Below are 22089 nucleotides of genomic sequence, written 5' to 3' on the forward strand. Positions count from 1 at the left end.
TAAAAGGGAGCAGGAAAATTAAAATATTAGATTAGTCATTACAGGATACAATAAAGGTCCAAGTGACCTACTTATTTAGGTACCTCTTAGAAGGTCTCCCATTACTAGGGCAGAAACAAGACTCACTCATTTTCATTCTTCCCAACAACCCTCTTTGCCTTTCAAAAGCCTCAAGAGAAAATCGGACTCACATCCTAGAGGAGCATTACACCAAAATACAGGCTTGGTGTGGGTGCGTGTCTACCATCACAACTTCATTTTGCAAATTTGGCTGCCCTTCAGCTTTGCCCTACGCAACAGAAGCACCTTGGCCCCTGTTGTGCTGCACACAACAATTCTCTTCCCTTTGACATGACGTTGGACCAGCCTTTGTGCTCTGTGTGCAGGAGGAGCCGTACAAAACCCTGCAGAAGGGCCCTTGTTGGGTATTCAAAGGCTTAGAAAAGGACGGTCACAAACTGGCTCTGGAAGCCAACTTGTATTTGCCTCCAAAACTACTTTAATAATTTCCAATTCCCTCTTACGCACTCTATGTACGCCCGTTCCAATGCTATGCTTGGCCAAAATCACTTACCTGCACCTCGAACTCCTTTCTCAAAGTCGTGTCTTTATTTTTTGCCATCCCTTTTTGTATTCTAAATGCCCTAGAAGAAATTATTTTGAAATGCAACCATTAAAGGTATGCTAATGACTATGAATTGTGACAGCTGCTGCGGAAACAAGCCTGTTGGCTCCGACACAGCACCATTAACTATCTATCATAAAGTACTCTTGGACTTGCTCATTTATTACTGCTGCATAGCCCAAGGGGGGGAACTGCAAGAGCTTCTCTCCCCAAGGCAAAAATCATAAGCCACTTACTTATCCTAGTGTCACGATCCCCACTGTTTATCTGCATGATAATTAGGAAAATGAGAAGGAACGCAAGTTTTTATTTAGTTATTTACAAACGTGATTTGAATTCAACGACAACGGAGAGTCTTCGCACACGAACAGGCTGCTGGATCTTCCAAGCGAGCTGCTGAGTTGTGTGCACCAGCCAGGCTAACCAAGAAGGAATGGGACCCACAAGCACCACCGACTTTTTGGGCGTGATTGCCCCAAAATGAATGGTAACACACTTCTCCCGTATCTTGGTAGGAAATTGTTTCACGAGCTGCCTTGACAGCAGAAAGCAGTTTTTACTTGGAATTAACTTTTTCTTTTTTGGAAGCCTCGTGTTGAAATTAGAGTATTTTTCAATTGAAAGGATGCCAGAAAAGAAAGGGCCTTGCCTTGCTTTACTACAAGGTTACTCACATGAGCTCCTTCTTCAAGGTCTGACTTTTATCAGGGGCTATCCACCTAAGCAAAAAGAAAAGTTAGCAATAAAGACCAGCTTAAGCACCTATCAAGGACCAGCATCCTATTAACCACGTGCCCCAATTCAAGAATATATCAGAATTCAGAGGGAATTTGAGTCAAAACACACCCACCAGATTCACACATCCTCCAAGGAGCAACACGTAGACAACTTCCAGAAAGAGACGAGCGCACACACGGATAATTTTAAGACCACATTTCCTGGAAGGAGACTGAATTTCTAGTTACCAAGTTTACTGTATTTTACAGGGCAGAGATGACATACTGTGCTACTGGGAGCAGTGAAATTAAGCAGTCCCCAGCCCTCAGAGGATTGCACTATCAAGAAACTAATTTTTATTACTGAAATAAAAAGGTATATTGCCATCCTCAAGTTATTAACCCCTACACTTTAAACTCTTCTTGCCTTTAAAGAAATTGGAGGCACACTATTTTTTTTTCTCCATATACAGAACATCTTCTGCAGAATATATAACACTACTGAGACCCCACGGGACAGAAAAAATGCAGAGATGCACTGGAATGCTGATAGGAAGACATAGGGAAACTTGGAATTGCATCCAAAAGTGGGACTATTTTTCATTTGCCTTTTCCCCAAAATACCATTCCTTATGAGTCTTGTTTTTCTAGAATCCAGACTATCCTGGGTAAGAACTAGCTCACTTTAATATCCTTTAAACCACAGCCATGTTTTATGACACCGTGTAGGTGAATCTGTGGCAATGATTATGGTAACGTTAACAGTAATTTTATCAGGTGGCACTTTTTAATCAACCCCATGTACATTTTGATAGGCACATTGGCAAGGGCCAGCTTTGGTTAAAATCTACCCTTTCTTGAAAAAGACCCTCATACTATTCCTCGTGGCACTATAAACACTTTGCTTACTAAAAAGGGGTAAGTAAGACCCAGAACTCATAGCCACGGAGAAGCCACAGAACTTTCCCTTTGATTCTTAAAACTTCATTTGAACACAAGCTAAGAAAATTGCATGCAGCAGGATTTCTATCTTAGTGAATATTTTTTTTTCTCCTACAGAGGCACTGAAGTTTCACTACCTCAATAACTCACGGAAGAAATACAAGTCATCCAATTTTACAGTAATAAATAAAGATCACGTCAAAGTGTGCAAAGAGCAAAAAAAGAAGTATTAAAAAAGCAAAACCAATAAAAATGTCTCAGGCATTGTGTTTGGTTAAAGCAGAATATGACCTCACTGCTGAAAACGCCGATAAGGCAGATAATTCTTCCATGCACTTTGGCCTCATCAACACTGAAGATGAAAGAGGGTTTTTGGTGTGTTGTTTTCTTTCTTGTTCTAAAATATTAAACAGAGCATTATAAAATATCTTTTCTCCCTCATAAAAAAAAGAGACTTAAATTTATTTGTCACCAGATTTCAGCTTTCAGAAATACGCAAGAGAAACACTGTCACTGCTGCTCCTGAATGCAAAAGGGCATCAAGCAGTGGCTCAAAGAGGAAAACTGACATCCCCCGCGATGCTTTTCCAAGGATGACACCAGTCCCCTCTTCCGAAAGAGGTGATATAACCAGGATTAACCATTTAGCTACCATATTTCACTGTTAATTATTCTCAGATTTGAATCCCAGTGTTGGGCATAGTTTTGAATATATAAGTTGCTGGGACGTGGTCTGACATCTTAATTTTCCTTACTCCTTAATCTTCCTCTTCCCCAAAGAAATACTAGGTCACCACAAAACTGCTTGTAAGAGCATGGATAAGTCCCAAAAGAAAGAAATTTTACATTACTCCAGGTCTGCTCTCACAGACATTAGAAGGCTATATCCCATTTCATTCCTGAATGTGTTCTATCTTATTATTCCATATTCAGATTCTCGACTGTTCTCAGTAAAATAGGGGAGAGAACAAAATATAACTACCACATTAAATCGAAAAGAAATATTGCATTGCTAGCTGGCTGTTTGCAGAAATTCCTCATTTTTCTTAGCTCGATGCTTCCAAAGGAAGGATCCTTGTCTCAGAACTCACTTGCAAGAGGACAGACACAGTCCTGATCAGAGCAGCATCACAACAGCACAGAGAGCACTGTAAATAAAGCAGCAACATCAAGATCACTCGCTGATCCCTCTGACCAACTTTTTAAGGTACACGGGGTCCTTTTCAAAGTGTCCTCTTTGAGTGGCTCGGTCCCCTTCTCACCCTTTAAGCAGTCATTAGTAACACAAATTGTGCTTAATTTTTCCCTCCTTATGAGCGATCTACCTTCTCATAAGTCTTCTGTTTCAACCCAAGGGAAGAAAGATAACTCTGACACTCTAAAAGAGAGACAAGGAAAATATTTGCCTAGTCAAAATTAACCTTTGCTAAGAGTAAATAAAGATTCTCATCCTGATATTAAGACCTCAGAACTGGTCACACTGAATCCAAAGAGACTTTCTGCATTATATTCTATAATTTTTTGTTGAAATAACACATTTTAATCCATTATATGCATTTATACCATGTCAACTCTAGGGACAAGTCTTGACAACCTTTTGATTTGACTTTTGTTGCTTTATACAATGGGCAACATGAACACACTCCAGAGGACCAAAAGTCATCAAAAGGCATATGGAATAGGAGAAATATTTATAACTTCTGTACTGAAAACTGGAAGAGAACATGATCTACTTTTTTCATGATAACTTGAAGGCAGAAATGGGTCTTCTCTCAAGAAGTAGGAGAGGTTTATGTAAAAAGGATTAATATGCTTACTTTTTGCCCAAGCATGACAAGGAATGATGATATTCATTTGAAAAGATAGCACAGCAATTTTGTTAGCCAGTCAATAGAAAGGGAGTAGCAAGAACAAATTGGTTAATGAATGAGGGAGGAGAGAGCAGAGTATTATGCAGGGAATCTATAAAAATGAACTCAATTTGAATTCAACCAGAAGAACAAATTGATGGAGCAGAAGGCTTTGTAAAGCACTAGATCTTCATCTGGATACTGGGATAACACCATGATTAATTCTGGTTCTGTCAATATCCTGAGATTTGCTATGTAAGAATAAAAATACATGAATATATACACAGACACACACATTGTTTTCACTAAGGAAACAGCATTCCTACCATTCAGGAATTATTTAAAGAGAATAAGTGCTCACTAAGTACTCTACATGCCCTCAAAATTTCCTATTTCACTGCTTTTTTTTTCTCCTTGTGTGTTAATCTTTAACATACAGAAAAAGAGCAAACGACAATTATATGTAAAAAGGAAAATTAAATTATCCATCTACAATATGTTGTCAAGTCAGAACCTGGAGGAAGGAGAAAATTATTTGTATTGTGCCACTGAAATGAATATTTTAAATAACTGAATGGATGTTTCTAGTTCAAAGACACTTAATAGCATTTCCAGAGACAAAATAAAACATTTTCTTAACTAGTATACAGTTCACAGGGCACAGATGGTACTGGGAGTACTACCTACAGCAAGAAGGGTGCTCTCACCCACAGGCTATTTTAAATTACTTTTACTGTTTAACTACATCAGAGGGAAAGAAAAAAAAAAGGAAAAAACATCATCACACACCACTGTTCACTACCATTAATAATGTAATTTTACACATGCAAGCGGGTTTTAAACATTTCTTCAAGGCACACACATGCATCCAGGTAAGAAAAGCTCTCATCCTTCACGAATATTTGGTAGGATCTTCCAATTCCTGCATTACTAAGACAAATATTAATGGTATCTTTTTGCATAGCAATGTCTTCTTTTCCTTTTGGTACAAAAAGGGTTTCAGATGATGCATTTACTATAGCAGGATAGCAAAAAATCCCTCCTATCCCGAGTACCTTCACCACTGCAATACAAATGACAGCAATAGAGAGTGAGCGCGCAAGAGAGCGGAAGCCACGAGAGAAATAAGCTGTATCCATAACATTATGTTTATTCGAATGAAGATGAGTGCACGCAGTGCAATTACTGTTTTCAAAATGCAAATGACTTTTTTCCTATTTTTTTTCCTCTTGTAGATGTCTCTGTAGAAGCTGCATTTCAGAAATGACTCAAAGATGGTAATAACATTAAGTATTAGCAGGAAGGACAGACAGGAAGGCAGAAATAAAGACTCAAAAACACATAGGCAAGAGGGAAATTACACTGGATCTACCGGGGCACAAGAACAGGAGATTAAAATAGGCATTAAAATAATAATAAACACACTTAGAAACACCTAAAAATTAAGGTGATGGTTATCTTGAACATTGCAAAGGAGAAGGAATAGTACAAGAATTTAAAGTCAGAATTACACAATCAAGAAAGCGAAGCACATGCTTTAAATGCTCTATTTTGCATAGATTAAGGCTGCATAAGGAAAGAGCTTATCAAGTGCTGGGGAAAGCCTCTAAGGCAGCAGCCACAATATCCAAATGCAACAGGAAACATCAGATACTCCGGAGCACCACAAGTCCGACGGTGCTGCAGATCTTCCAAAGGAGGTTAGCGAGGATAAAACAGCTGTTAAACCACATGCTGGCTACAAGCAAGATGTTTATGATTTAAGAGGAGGAAAATGTAATTTTGAATTCATTTCCACCACCCCTAAGTACCCCTCTTTTCAAGAGAATGCTAAGATGTGACTTCAGAGTAATTCAGTTCCTTCTTCTGGGCAGCCTTCTTTGAAAAGCTCTCCCTGCACATGGGATTCTTAAGGATTCAAGCTCACCACATCAGTCTGATAGGAACACTGCGTCTTTTGAAGGGACCAGCAAACTAAAAGCACTGGAAAAGCAGAAAGCCCTCAAGCGCCAAGAAAGTTGATTACATCCTTCGATACAGATACTTCTATCGATACAGATACGATACTTCCTTCTTTCCAGATTCTAGGCTGACTGGTTCTGTACATTCAGGTGGTGGTGACAATTTAGAACGGAAAATATTATTACTGTACAGAAATAACAAATATTGTACATAATATTGTACAGAAATAATCCCAGACATCAGTACAGATTAGGGGTTGCCCTGCTGGAAAACAGCTCCGTGGAGAAGGATTTGGGAGTCCTGGGTGACACCAAGTTACCCAGGAGGCAGCAATGGGTCCTCGTGGCCAAGAAGGCCAAAGGGCTCCTGGCTGCAGCAGGAGGAGTGGGGCCAGCAGGGCCAGGGAGGGATCCTGCCCCTCTGCTCAGCCCTGGGGAGGCACCTGGAGCATCGGGGGCAGCTCTGGGCTCCCCAGGACCAGAGGGACGTGGAGCTGCCAGAGAGGGGCCAGCGCAGAGCCACCAAGATGCTGAAGGGACTGGAGCATCTGTGGTGTGAGGAAAGAGTGAGCGAGCGGGGCCTGTCCAGCCTGGAGAGGAGAAGGCTGAGAGGGATCTGAGCAACATGGACAAACACCTGAGGGGAGAGTGTAGGGAGGATGGGGCCAAACTCTTGTGGGTGGTGGCCAGGGACAGGACAAGGGCTCATGGGTGCAAGTTGAAGCCCAGGCAGCTCCATGTCCATGTGAGGAAGAACTTCCTTGGTGTGAGGGTGCCAGAGCCCTGGCACAGGCTGCCCAGAGAGGCTGTGGAGGCTCCTTCTCTGGAGATGTCCAACCCGCCTGGATGCCACCCTGTGCCCCGTGCTCTGGGTGTCCCTGCTGGAGCAGGGGCTGCACTGGGTGATCCCTGGAGGTCCCTGCCACCCTCAGCCGTTCTGGGATTCTGGGAAATGGGTACAGGATGCTCAGGAACAAGGAAGTTGCTCTTCAAAGATGGGGAGAACGGTACCACAGCTTGATACCCGTCACCAACAACGGGAAAGCCACATGGCTGTGTATGCCAAGGGACATATCTGATGTCCCAGGCCAGTTGCATGCTAGTTCCTTCACCAAAATAAAAAAAAGAGAGAAGAAAAAAAAAATCAAGAGTCCTTATACAAAAAGATTATTTCTCCATTTTAAAAGGCATAGTACATGCCAGGAAAGGAATAGGCCTATACACCGAAAAGAATCTTATGATAAAATATCCAAAAAATCTCTACTTTTGAGAAGTACAGATATTTATTATAAAACTGAACAGGAGATAGAACTGCCACTAAATTTCATTTTGTACCATGTTGTTTCCAAACTTTAAGCCTCATTTTCAAATACAAGCACGGCTACAGAAAGCCCTTAATATTTTCACTATCATAAAAATCACAAATAGTCACCAATCATACTGCTTTTTTCAAAAACAGCTTGGCCTTCTCTACAGTAAGCAATCATATTTTGCCTTAGGCAATGTAGTTTACCTCAAATTATTACAGAATCATCTAAAAAGATTCGTTTTTCTATTAAAATGATGAATGAGCTAAATGAGGTATGTAATAAATACTGCAGATTTGTAAACAGACTTCTCTCTTGAGAACTAATGCCTTAACTCATTTAGTAATTTCTTCCCTCTGGTATCTTCTAGTGAAGTCATCCTTAAAATATGGTTAGCACAGGACTGTTTGGAAAGAGCAAGAAGGGTCAGGATATAATCTGCTTATGGAAAATAGGGGACCTCCTCTTGACAAAGATAATGAATTGAGGACAGGAAGAATAAATGAAATACTAAAGCATAGGTCATTGCTCGTACACGGGACTTGGACCAGCCATGCATGGACGATAGGAAAAACACCTAAACAGTTGAGACACAGAAGAGGGAAACACAATTTCAACTATATGTTTTCACTTATGACATTAGGCCAAATTTATTCCTAATGCAACTCAACGCACTTCAGCTCTAATATATCAAGGAATGTATTTTGTCTATTGATTTCACTGCTTAGAAAAGTAAAAGAAGAATTATCCATCTCAAATGTGATTCTGCTAGCAAAAATACCCAATTATTGGATTACCACATTCACCTAAGGTGCAAAAACTGCTTTTTAATATAAGGATACTTCTTCCCAATTGATTTTTTTTGAACACAGTATTTATTAATAGACATTCTTGTGTAGAAAATAATTTAAAACAACAGAAAAAATGCGGCAACAACAGATTTCATTCTCTAACAGGTACTTCAATGGAAGTCTGGACAATGCATACGAAAATATATATAATTGTATTAGCATGGATACAGATTTCTAATGATGGCAATAATCAAATTTTAATGTTATGGTTAGAGCAAATGAACAGAACAATATTTCTCTGCCTCTTCAAAGGGAAATGAGACTTTAATGTCATTGGCAGCTCAATAAAACCATTTTCTAACATACAGGGCCTTAATGACAGCTCATTTCAGTCCAGACAGTGAAGCAAATACGTTAACAGTAAACTCCAGGTCATTATGAGGAGATGAAAATACAACAGACCTTCTGCTTTGTGGATAAGACATCGATTTTTTACTCTACATTCTCTATGTCTCACCCCAACTCTCATAATGGCTCAACTGATGGAACGTCAATAAGCTGTTTATGGTAAAGTTACCCCATCTAAAGCCACTCAACAGGACTATATTCAACTGAACTACCTACGGTTTTCAGATGTGCAGCAAGATCACCCACAAGATACAGCAAAGGAGAACAGGTCTGATGTCTGCATGAAGAAGACATAGTACAAGTGTTCAGCATACAGAGACCTCAACTGCATCAGTCTTCACCAAAGATCACACCAATGCCACTGAAATATGGCCTGAAATAAAAGACTTAACTCCTTATGAAGCCCTTCTTCAAGAATGGGCAGAGTAAATAAAATACTACAGTGACAGAAACAGATGGAAAAGAGTTGAAAAAATTCCTTACCAGCAAAGCTGCCTGAGCTGCACCTTTTAAGTATGAGAAAGCTTTATTCAATACAAGTCACATCTGTCTTTTCCCTCACTGCTGCCAAAAGGATAGTCCCACTCCCTCTTTATCCCTTACTTGTCCCTTACACCTAACACGGATGTCTGTGTGACCCTTAAAATAGCTGTTTCACAGAACTAGCCAGATGGGGAAAAAATATATATAAATTTTCACAGGGATAGCAAGCCAAGTGAGGTCATTTCAGCATCAAATTGCTGCATCACTGCAGTGGGAGAGCAGGATCCCCCAGCCAGAGACCGGGCTGAGACACCGAAGAAGAGACAAGACCCCAAAGCTCTCAGGTGCCCTGGGTGTCCCCAGCATCGCATCTCCAGGGCCACAGCCACACGCTGCAGGAAGCAAAGTGAGGCCACGACTCAGTAGCTACTGCAAGCCAGTGACTTCTGAAGACTTGACTGAAGGAACCGAAAGCAGCTAGGTTTATTTCTGCTGAATATATATATATATATTTGGAAAATCAACAATTTATAACAAATCCTCATGCTTGCGGTGACAGCCGATTCCTACAGTTCTGATGAGACTCTAGAAATCTTACTCTCAGACCTAATTTCTACCTTGGTCCGGACTCCAGAATTACTGTTTTGCAGAGCTCTGCATCTCCCCTAAACTCATTTTAAGAAAAGTTGACATTACATTAGCCACGTTCCAGTCCACTTGCAGTGAGGGAGTTTTGCTAAGAGCTTACACAGCAGTAAGTAGTTCAGCTATCAGAAGCTCATCCATCATCTTTGAGTTTCTTTCAGACTTGGTGTGAATTTAATGTTGTTATTAGCAATACCATCAATTTCTTTCCTAATGTTCTTCTACCAATATCTGTCTGAAGAGACCTCTGCCAAGAAAAGTTCCACCAGAGAACTTCCATGAGTTCTTCCACCTTGAATAGATATACTAGGACAATTCATTTACAGTGTCCTTTCCTGCAGTGGCTTTTTAGGTCTTCTGTCCACTGCTGTTCCTCCCTAATCAAGCACAGGTCCAAACAGACTTTGGTAGGATTCCTGTCCCAGGGTTTGCATGCAGAGGTGCCCGTGTATGCACATCTGTATGTTAGTCTTTATATCTTTTCTTAATTGCACTTCCACCCCTTTTTTTTGTCAAACTGTGTTTCTGAGTTTTTCCTTTTCTTACACTTAGTCTACCAGGTGACATGATCTTCCCAAGTCTGACTGCTTGAAAATCAATTTTTTTTTTCTTCAAGGAATGCCTCCTTTGCCTTCCCTTGCTGTTCAAGCTCTGTTGACTTCTTTTAGGTTTCTTATTTTTTCTAGTAATGTTTCCTTAAATTGATAAAGTGATAAATGATGTCTTTCTGTAGCTCTTCTTGCCATCCGCAAAGCTGTTACTCTTTTGGCTGCCTGTTTCAGCCTCATTTTATCAAGGTGAAATTGTTTTTTAAAGAGTTAAAGCTCACTTTTGATATGTTAACACTCGGAAGCTTCTTCTCTCTGAAACTACAACAAGCAGCTGGTGTTAAAATGTTTTAAGAATGAGAAACATTTACTTAAATTTAACAGCTTCATGTCTGCTTATTTTAAAAATGAACTAGTAGTCTTATAAAAAAAAGTTTTTCTTCCTTCCTCACCATAATATTAACATTTACTGTGCACTGTTTAAAAAGTGAAGGAGCAGCAAAGAAGTTACCTCTGCAGATAACACTAGTGATGTTTCAGAAACAATATTAAAAAATGCTCCTCCACAAAGAAGCTCATAGGCCAGATAAATCTAGAGTATGTAAAATACCAACCTCCTGAAGCAATTACCTAACACATGAGATGTTGTCAAGTTTTATAGGCTCAGAAAGCACCAAAGTGAGGTGACGACGCCAAGTCACGTAAGCCACTGGTCGGGTGCGGATGCCTCCTCCTCCGAAGCGCAGGATGTGTGCCCTAGCTAAGGAGCTTGTGCTGCCCCAAAGATATGTTTTTAATAGTGAGCCTTCTGAGGGGACAGGCAACAGGGCTACACCCCTGGAGAATATCTCACTCGATCCACTCCCACATGCCAGGACGCCCTCGAAGGCTCAATGGCGCTCACTCCGTTTCACTTGCACCATTCGCGCGCTCGCTCCTCTTCCAACTCAACGGCGCCCGATCGAGACGACGCTCTCCAAGCTGAGGAGCGAGTGAACAGCAGCTCCCGATTGCTTCACTTGAGCTGTTCCACTGAAATATGCTAAAATAAGAGGAAACTAACAACCAAATTGACATAACGGCTAAGCCCATTTCGCATATATAGTAAGAAATATCTCAGTGGCATTGAGATATCATTGAGATATCTCAAATATCCCTCAAAAGCAGTAAAGTGAAAAATGCAACGCCCTGGCAGAGTCATGCAAATAACATTCCCCAAAATAAATCTTCATCTCTTTGTTAGGGTGGAGACACCACAAAACCCTTTTATACCTTTTATACCCTTTTATTAAATCGGAAGTTTACGTCATAAGACTAAGACTGTGTCTAGATCAAAACTCCACACCATTTTCGTTTAAAATAACAAAATATGAATCAATTGAACCACACTAAAATAAATTATTCTTTAATAATGGCATTACCACACAGATCTACAAAAACAAAAAAACAAAAAAAACGGGAAATGACTCCAAAAGACAGATACTAATGCTCAGGCACATGGGTAAACTTTTTAAATAATCCTCAGTGATTTGGAAAAACATCACAAGAAATAGTTATTAAAAACCAACAAACAAACAACCTATACAGCATAGATAAAGCTATTGCATACTTAAATGGCTTGCTTGCTATTTACTACCTTATAATTCTTCAAAGGCTTTGATTTTACTTTTACAAATGTTTATACAGACACTGGCATAAGCAATCCCATTTATTTTAAAAGCAATGCTCACATAAATGATTTTAAACTATTTTTCCCCCCTTGAAAACACCCATTTGTTTACCGTTTACACTCAAGCCCTTTGCCAAAAAAAAGCAAAACAAAAAAAAAAGGCACGTTCATACCTCAGAGAACAATTATTATTGTTAGATAGAAGACTCCATACAGACAGCCTCAAGCGACTGCCATAGGAAGCTATAAATCTGCCCGACATTTGAAAATGACTGAAATATATAGTGCCAGTTTTCAGGGGAAAACAGCCAGCTATATTTTACAACTTCCTTGTCAGGAAGGTTTTATACATCAGCTCTAATGAAATACGATTTGTTGATACAGAATTTTTCACTAAGCTGGTGCCAAAGTTTGAGACAATCATCAGAAGTCAGACTTTTATTCTGTTTTCTAGCATATACAAGACTCCCAAAATTCTGCTTTTTAAGTTTTTACTGTAGATTTGTTGCCCAGCAAGGTTTTTTAACTAAGTAGTAGATAATTAATTGCAAGAAGAGTGTCTTGTAGTTAGTAACTTCTTAATATGGTTAAACAAAATTTAGTAAATAGACTTAATTATCGCATTATTCTTCCTCCCTCTGAAGATATATACAAATAATACTTCCCACCCACTGAACATATTTGCAACCTTCTTAAAAATTAGGCTTTTTTTGGGAACGAGCTGTTAACACAAGGGTATTTCACAGAAAAAAAAAAAAAAAGAGCAGATGATAGTGAGCAATAGGAAAAAAATATGTATTGAAGGAAGAGATTTGCTTTCCTCTTCTACCAACAGTTGGGGGCGATTCTTAAAAATGTTTAAAACAAGGAAAAATCTGAGGTTTGTATAGAAGTTTGTGGACTTACAAAGCGCTGGGCCTTCTGGCGCTCCTCTTCGGTGGCCGCTCGCTCCCGGAGAACGGCCCGAGCCAGGTGCTCGTTGGAGGCCGCCCGCTCGCGCTCCAGGAGTTTGCCCAACTCGTCGCGCACGTACGTCTGCTCCTGCTTCAACCTAGGGGAGACGGAGGGAAGCTGAGGTGGAAAGTCTGTGCCAAATGCAGTCTGGAAGGACACAAGCATGATCCATTTGAAGATGGTCACTCTAAGCCATTCAGACCATTTGCTACAGAATGCCTGAGGTTTGTTTTCAGTTTTCAATTAAAGCATCAAAAGTCAGGATGCGAGTTCAACAAGGATTAACAACATTACACGCAAAATATCTTTAAAGAGCAAAAATATGCAGGGAGGCCAATCTGCTTGGAAAGGCTGGTTTTGTTTTGAGGAGCTCTTCTCGAAAAGATTTTCTGCCCCCTACCCAGGCAATAACTAGACATCTAATTCAAGCTCCAAATTTGCTCCCTTCTGCAATGGGATAACACTTCCTTACGTTTGGATATACCATAAACCCAAATAACACACCTAGTCACCAAGTAAAAACAACCAAACACCCATAAGAAACCTTTCCAGCGATTTGAGATCATCACACAGAGATATTGAACCTCTTGCGCAGAGTTTAACACACACAGCTCCAGCCCCAGGAAATTCACAACACAGATACAGCACCTTAAACCATACATTTCCTAGAAACTCTTAGAATAGATAGGGTGTTCTTATATAAAACACTAATTTTCTTGAAAATATACACAAACATGTTAGGTTGTTTAGCTAATAAAATGCATCTACTGCACGTGTGTTGTGACACTGAGCACAAAGTCAATACTGGAGAGCTCAGAATCATAATGGAAATATCAAACACAGGTTTTCAAATAGATATTTCAAAAAGCGAAGGAGGGGAAGCCTAAGTATTCTCAGTGCATTTGTATGCTGTCAAGGGAGCTTCAAGGAACAAATCATAATGAGGAGGGTCACTTTGTAAAAGGTACTTGCATTACAGTACATTAGATTCTCCTCCAGGGAAAATATTTAAGTGGGGAGGGGATGGAAGAGACAATTACAACATGTATTACTTTGCGCTCAGACACAACCCCTTGAAATGCAGCAACCAACTGGGAGTCTTTATAAAAAGTTTATTAAGCAGCATCTTCAATTACTCCAGGAAAAAAAAAAAAAGATTATGCAGACATGGACCAAATTCCATTAAGTGATTTCCCAAGGTCCCCCAAATTATTCCAGCAGCATCGATATATCAAAGCCTTCACGCAATCAATGGTGCAGTCAAAACACACTGGTTATCTCTGCAATTGGAGGAAAATTGTTTTGCCCAGAAAGTGTCAAAATAGGAGTCTCCGCAGCTCTTCCATGCGAGACGCAGCAGAAGCAGCATCCAGCACTTCCCGAGGCTGGAGCAGGCTCCTTCACCACCCTTTTTGGCTTATTCTCAAGGGTATTTTTCCCCTAAAAGTCTGCCTCTGCTTTATGCACATAGTAATTAAATCACACGAAATTGGGTACTGCCTGAAAAGGCTGCCAGTTTTTCCACATAATAAACTCTCCAAAATTAAAAAGGCTCCAGTACTTACCTCTAATTCTCAAACTATTCCCATGTTTGACATTAGCTCAGTTAACGTTTCGAGTCTGCTCTCCCTCTTGTCCCTAGAATTATGCACCTCAATGTGGTCTCCTCTCAACCCCTCTCCCAAAGAGAGATCAGCTCCTCTTAACACTTAAAAATAATGGGCTCTAACATCGGGATACACCATTTGACGGGTTTAAGAAACCTTTCCTCGGAAACCCTGACAGATCAGAGAGACTCTTGAGACTGTCATAGCTGCTCCAGGTTTGAACATAGGTCCTTAGAGCATCACATTCAAAATAAAACTTTAAGGTGAACATGGAACATCCACAGAATCAGAGAAAGTTCTGGTGGAAGAGACCCCTGGAAATGGCTTGGTTCAACCTCGTGCTCAAAGCAGGCCCAACTTCCAAAATCCCACCAGGTTACTCAGAGTGAAAACTGCTGGTTCAGGCAGCTCTCCCAGTAAAACTCACTCCTGTCCTAGGCCCAGGGTCCCGTCTCTAACCCACCTGAACAGAAGTCACCAGTTTCCAGGCTCTGCCGCCACAGGAGGCCCCGTCCTCCTGCTGCCTGCGCGCTGGCTGCGGCTGCCCCTCTAGAGCTTCGTTGTACAAACACACGTCAAAAAACAAAACACCTTCCACAACATATTATCAACGCATTTTCAAACGTAATGTTCCTCGATAGGAAAAATACTACCTTTTATCCCGTTCCTTTTATCCTTTAATAATATCCTTTTATACTTTAATAATACCCTTTATCAGTGTGATCCAAGCAGCAGGTTGCCAGCCCCATTCTCTCTACAGCTCTCCCTAAAAGAAATAGGGGAACGTCACAGCAAGCAGAAATATTGCCTAAAACCACCACGTTTCTCTCTGTGAGCACATCTGCTCCAAGAAGCTCATGTTGCTAAAGCCCATGACAGGCGAGGGAGCTGGAACCATAATCTTGCCCTTGGAGAGCTACATTTAGTGCTCCTGCCACAGCAGGAGATGAAAAGATGAGGAAAGGACATCAAAAACTGGCATGCTGACCCTACCTTTTATATATATATATATATATATATATATATATATATATATATATATATATATATATATATATATCTCCAGACCATATCCATATATATATACATACACACACAGACACAGAGGTCTATATGTCAATCTCCAGTTCATGTTCTTCAAAAACATCCATAACTGCTTGGCTTTTTACATGTGCCTTAAAAAAAAAAAAGTTATTTTTACTATCCACTCTGATGCAAATTCATGTGATGAGAAATGTATCTCTCACCATATCTACATAATAAAATGTACAGCAGCACTAAACTTCCTGAAGCACACGCTAGACATCTACATTTAAGGCAAGCTTTACTCATAAGAATAGCCTAAATGCCCACGTCAACTGATTAAAATTCACCAGAGTTTTATCAAAACTGCTAGGATTCTGAAGTAATTTTCACTTATTTGAGTTCCATAATTGGGTGGCTTGTAAGAGCTTAACGAAATAAACAGCAGGCAGCTACGCTTCAGTATCTCAAACATTGGCTTGCATCAACTTACAGTAGTTTTCTTCCTCAACATCACAAATTCACTTTACTGGGATTCGGCACATACTGCAGACGAAGGAAGGCAAACAGCAGCTAGATCTTCAATAATAAATTATATAATCACCCAACCAAAAGAAAAATCCAGATCTGCAATTTATTATCAGGTACAGAGTTATACAGCACAACTGGTCAGCTTAGTCCACTCCATATAACTCCATGGAAAAAAAGATATAAGTTCCATAAGAATTCCCATATAAATAAGCCGTTTACAATGGCAACTTGAATTACAGAAAAATTAAAGGTTCAGTATAATGGTCCCCCCTTTTAACCACAAAACCCTAGGTAATAGACAAGAGATATTACACATTACACTGAAATAAGCATTGTGCCTTATAAGAGGAGCAGAAACAGCAGACAGGGCTATACATTTTTCTATAAAGTTGACAGCCTGAACTAAAAATACACGGAATACTTAGGAATCATTATTTCAGAAACCATTCAGCTGCCCAGTTGCACTCTCCGGCTCGGGGCCGTAAAGCATGCAGGAGGATTACCTTTCCACAGTGCACACCTAACCTGCTAACACAAATCTCCACACACTGAGCTCAGAACAAACATGTCACAGTATTTTATGTTCTATACTGTTTTATAGCACACAAACACATTCACAAAAGCAACTACTGCCCTTCTACAGCACTGTTTTTAAGGGCTCCAAAGACCTTCAGTTGATGCTTTGAAGAAAGTTTATTCTTGTCCTCTCTTGCACTTTTTGCAGTTCAGCTAATAGATACCCTAAGTCCCTTAGCCTTTAATCACCCCTCAAGCTTCTGGCCCTTTGAAATTCTGTATTTTAACTTCTTTGACCCATACTTCACTTACTTGATATATGTTTCTGGTTTATTAAATGGAAAGCACAGTCCACAGCTCTAACTATGGCATCCCACGACTCACACAATATAGTGTTTTGCATAGTATTTATTTATTAATTTCTTATTTTAATACTATATTTTAGTAGTAATATCAAAATAAATACACATTTCCATTTAGCTACAGATCTATCTACCAAAGGAATTAAATAAAATCAGTAAATATTTTAAAAGCCGAGCAGCAACAAAAAAAGAAATTGTAAATGTGTTGTTAATGTGAACACAAGAGTGAAAAAGATGTGTTTCCCTTCCTGAATTTTTCCTTTGAACCATTTAAGTACCATTCACTGGAACATCAACACGTTCCAGCGTGGAAGCAGGAAACACTCTGGCAATGTCAATGACTGCTAGTTACTCCAGTTAATACATTTCTTTTAACTAGGAGATTTCCAAACAACAAATTCAAGGCAGTTCCCATCCGTGCCCCAGAAACCTGTCTTCAGCATGCACCAAATCTGTGCATATTAGTTCTGAAATAGAAAAATGCTTGGAAAACTCCATGTTTTTCTCTGTGTTAAGACGCAGGGATCCTTTCGTTAGGAACGTGTTAACAGGAGCCTGTTTTCCAAGGGAAAAGCTCAGTCATCTACTAGATAGGGTTGTCCTAGATAATATATCAAAGCTACGAGATGTAGAAATACTTCTGTCAGAAGCAAACAAGTTGTACTTGTTAAAATTAGCAGCTTTTTTAAAAATTACTATTATTATTTTAATGATAGTCCTGCAACCATCTCTGTTAAAACTGAGAAAATACAAAGAAATAAACAACAAAAAAATCTGTTTTCAGAAGTTAATCTGACCCATGTCAGACATATGGTCAGTTTTCCATATTTAAAGAAATCCAGTTGCCTCTCCAAAATAAATAAATTTTTTTTAAAAAAAAAACATTCTGAAGGAAAAAAAGACTTCCATCTTTTTCAGAACTGTATTTTTAATGAGTTGGAGAGAACAATTGTTACTTATTGCATGTAAGTTTATGATGCAGTGCAGGTATCCTGCATTGCATGAACCATATTAGTCACACTATGAAGGTGATTAGCTTTTAACTTTCAATTCAGATCTGAAACCTTTATTTAGCAACACACAGCAAAATGTTAAGAACAATCTACACTTTTGCATGTTGTGCTTTAGCTACTACATGCTTTATTCTAAATTAATTTATAGCTCACAGCAAACCCAAACCTGCTTAATTCTGCAATATTAAAAAGAGATACAGCGATATAGCATTTTTAGCCCTTATTTCTAGGCACTGAAAATTTATCATTCTAGCAAAGATTAAGCATATTTTGTTACTTTTCAGAGAAATACTTATTTGCTGCTCATTATATCTTTGCTACGGTCCCCAAGGTGCACAGGCTGAGGTACCTGTGGTGACCCAAGATGAAGTCATGGACGCACTAAACAGGAATCCTGTCACATCCAACCAGCCCAAACCAAAACATTTCCTGTTTCAAAGATCACTATCAGGAAAACCATCCTCTCCATAACAGATGGAAAAAAATCTGGAAAGTGTATTAGAAGTTGGAGGTGATCCTAAAGTAAAAACTCCAGGTGAAGAAGACATAAACCGAGAAGATTCCACTATTTAAGAAAGTAGTAGTTTATGGCTTTTTTTTTCCCCTCAAAGTGAAAAACGCCTCTGTTGAAAAGTAATGTACATTTTCCAACTTGCTTCACCTTTCACAGCCTCTTAGCACTTAGTTTTCTATGATGCCTTCTCAACTCGGAATGCTTACACCAACTTAACATTAGAATAAAACATATTTATAGTGCAAACTGTTCAAAAAAAAACTGGGGGGGCTCAGTTGGCACCACCAAGTGTCTTAATGCGTTCTGACAGACTTGCAAAACACTCAAAAATGTTTTGAGCAATGCAGTCTAGGCCCTGCTGCAATATTAATGAGTGCATAACGTTTCTGAATACCGAGTTTCAATATTTCATGAGCACCGACTGGGGAACCACAGCAAGACATGGTTGGAAGCCACTGTCCCTGACAGGGAGCTGAGTGCAGAGGTTCCAGGAAAACCTCTCACCTAAACTTCAGCTGGGGCCTGGGAAGTGGAAAATTGATGTTTCTCTTATGATTTTCTAATTGATCATTCACCTGACAGTTAAACTGTATAGTTTAACTAATCCCTCCTTAAAAACTGAATCGTCTGCCTCTGCAAAATGTATATGAAAAAGGAAATATAAAATCCTATTATTTGAAGAGTAATATATCAAAAACGTACATAAAAACCAATAAACTGAAGTCTTAAAATTATTTGCATGAGAAAGGAGAGGAATCTACATGTTCTCTTCTCCAAAGATTTTGCACACTACATGTGAAAGGGGCTATTCTTAACATTAATTACTAACAGCTTGCTTCAGAAATCCTTCCTAAGATTTAGTTTCCCAGATGCAGTATTTCAGATCATGCCAATTTTATCAGAAATTTTTCTGCACCATAGAAGACATGGTGGACAATGACAGATTTTGAAAAATTCTCATTTGTCCTCAACTTTTTAGCATTCCAACTGCTGCCATGTCACAAGTAACATGTTTTTCCTCCCTTTTGCTTTGTTCCCTTGGCAAAGTGTGACCTTACAGCAGCCACCAGCATTTCCATGGCAAGTGGTAGTACCCAGTGGGTCACTGTATCAAGTGTTTTGCTCAAATCTAGAAAAAACGCGTTGCTGCCCTTCTTTAGTGCACAAAGTCCATTCTCCAACCCAAGAAAATACCGAATTTATTCAGTATGATTTATCTCGAACAAGACTGCACCTTGCCCAATTTACTTTTCCGTTCTCTCAGTTACCCTTTACTTCAAATGCTCTTCTAAAGCCATACATAACCATTAGGTCAGAGTAATTGCATTTATTTGAACATACCATTTGTTTCCATCTTCAGCTGTTCTCCAGCCTCGGCAAGGCAGCTGTCAATTGACAATCTTCCCCAACAGCCATATGATATTACGAGCCAGTCCTTGATCAGAAGATCAAAGATACTCATTTCAAAACTCAGATAATTAATTACAGTTCTTTAATTTATCAACAAAAACTCTCATGGACAGACTGTTAGTACATGTTGCAATATGGACACTAACTGCTGTCAAGCTGAGTGCTGCTTATTCTTTATGGTAGCAAGTTAAATTCACTGTCTTTTTTGGTCTTTTTTGGGGGAGTAATAAGGAAGCAGGGAAGGTTGTTGGAGGGTTTTCTGTAATTGCACTTCATCAGGCCGCTGTTTTTAAAATCTGTGTATATAAATCAGTCTTATGTTAAGACAGATTAAATGATTCCTACCTTTATGCCAGAGGCAGGCAGAGAAGCTTAGACAGAAAAATAAGGCTGTTTTACATAATTTGTATACATATTTAGTTGAGACTTTTCTTGATATTTTTATAACTCAGGCTGAAATTACTTCTCAATTTAACATCATTCCTCTTGGGATCGACAAAGGCAGTCGTGAAATTATGACAACAACATTAATTCTCCATTAAAATGAATTGATAGTTAGAAAAAAAATATAAGTGTTTCTCTCTGTCTACTCATCTCCTATTTTTCAAAATGAAAGAGCTCCGCAGTTTGAAAGCAAAGATTTGTTTTAAATCGCCTGGAGGGATTGCTTTCCCTCCTCCCTACCTTAATCTAAAACTATGAAGCAGTATTATTTTTGGTTGATGCTCTCCCCCAATAAACTCCCTGGCTTCGAGTCATTTCCCGATCTCCCTGAAAAATAAACTTATCATGATGAAGCTCTGTACACAAGTTGTCAGTTCAGACGCCAAGTTTGAAAATCAAAGTGAAAAATAATCCCTTGAAAATTGGGGTTTATATAGGCAGTAGTGAATTATAGCAGTGCTTTCTACTATTTTTACTTCCTGACTCTGAGGTTCATCTTTGTATACACTTTGAACCAGACCTAATGGTATTAATGGAGAGTGAGACCGGTAACAGAAATCCTGGAGAGTAACTCTACCATTGCCAAACGCTGCTTTTTCTTCCCAAAAAGCAGTAAGAAAATGAAACGGGCTTCTCCGACAGTCTGGTTTTTCCAAACCCACTCAGCTTCATAAACGGCACAACTTGAAACATTTTTATGCTCCTCTAGTCCTAAACTATTAAGGTTATAAAAAGATACAGCGAGTTTCCATCCAAAAAAGCCACTTAAGCTTCCGTGATGAAGCTGCCTGTCCAAAGAGGGGTCTGTTGCCATATCTCACCTGACCATCCTACCTGCTCTGTAGTTACGTCTGCACTCAAATATGTGAAACAACCTCAAGTGTCTTCACGTTTTCTCTTGCTTTCTTCCCTTGACTGCAAAGGGATAGTCTTGACCCAAGCTGACTTTGATTATTCCCTCCTTTTCCCGTGGCAGGGAGGTATTATCCTGTAATTCCCCAGATTTCAGTAATATTGCAGCTGTCAGAGAGGAAGAAGTCGGTATCTGATTTTTTTTTGATTTTTTTTTTTTTTGCTGGCTGTGAGATAGGAGGAGGGAAATTGCTGCTGAGAGAGGAAAAAAAAGTGTTTACTTGAAAGGAAGGTATGACTAGGAAGACTGGGGTGGGATTAATGCAACCCGTGGGGGAAAAGATGCCAAAATTTGTTCACTTTTCCAGTCTTTTGTGCAGCTACCAAGCTGCCATTTTTAATTTTTTTTTTTAACTTTTTGCCTCTAAATTTCCTCTGAAAAGTATTTCTCTCAATTATATTTTTTAAAATATTTTGATTCTCTTTCTGAAATAGTCCATTTGTGAAATCCGTGTCCAAGCAAGGGAGCAGATGCATTTCTGGCGCAAGTCTGGGGTGACAGCCCTCACATGCATCAATGCAAGCACTGATCAGCTAATGCCTCTAGCTGCTTTTTAAGGACAGAAAGGTCCCTTGTGCCAGAAGATACTAAACTATTCTTGAGCTTTCAGGAAAAAAGAAATAATTGTATTCATTTTCACTGTTTCATGCAAGTATTTTCAGTTTTCCACCCCACAGTAAGCAATAGTGACCATGTATTCTTACCTGTTTTTACACTTAATCAAAGTGTCATCAAGGGGTCCCTGCCATAAAATACTAGACTGTAACTATTTTTCTGACTAACAAAAACAGCTTTTTTCGCCCATGAGAGGAATATGGCAAGAAAAAGCAGGTCTTTCAAATTAACATAGCTAATTA

The 22089-nt window shown here is 39.3% G+C and overlaps 1 protein-coding gene across 1 annotated transcript in view; it reads right to left on the minus strand.

Annotated features, from left to right (window-relative positions):
• CHCHD3 (coiled-coil-helix-coiled-coil-helix domain containing 3) overlaps positions 1-22089 on the minus strand; it is a 135273-nt gene that overhangs the window by 81926 nt on the left and 31258 nt on the right. The window contains exon 4 of the mRNA XM_088531810.1: positions 12852-12996. Coding sequence (XP_088387936.1) covers positions 12852-12996 — 145 coding nt within the window. The remainder of the gene's footprint in view (positions 1-12851; positions 12997-22089) is intronic.

Source organism: Tinamus guttatus, unplaced genomic scaffold (assembly GCF_059628265.1).
Source record: "Tinamus guttatus ecotype Peru unplaced genomic scaffold, ASM5962826v1 Tinamus_guttatus_pri_ptg000434l, whole genome shotgun sequence".
NCBI lineage: Eukaryota > Metazoa > Chordata > Aves > Tinamiformes > Tinamidae > Tinamus > Tinamus guttatus.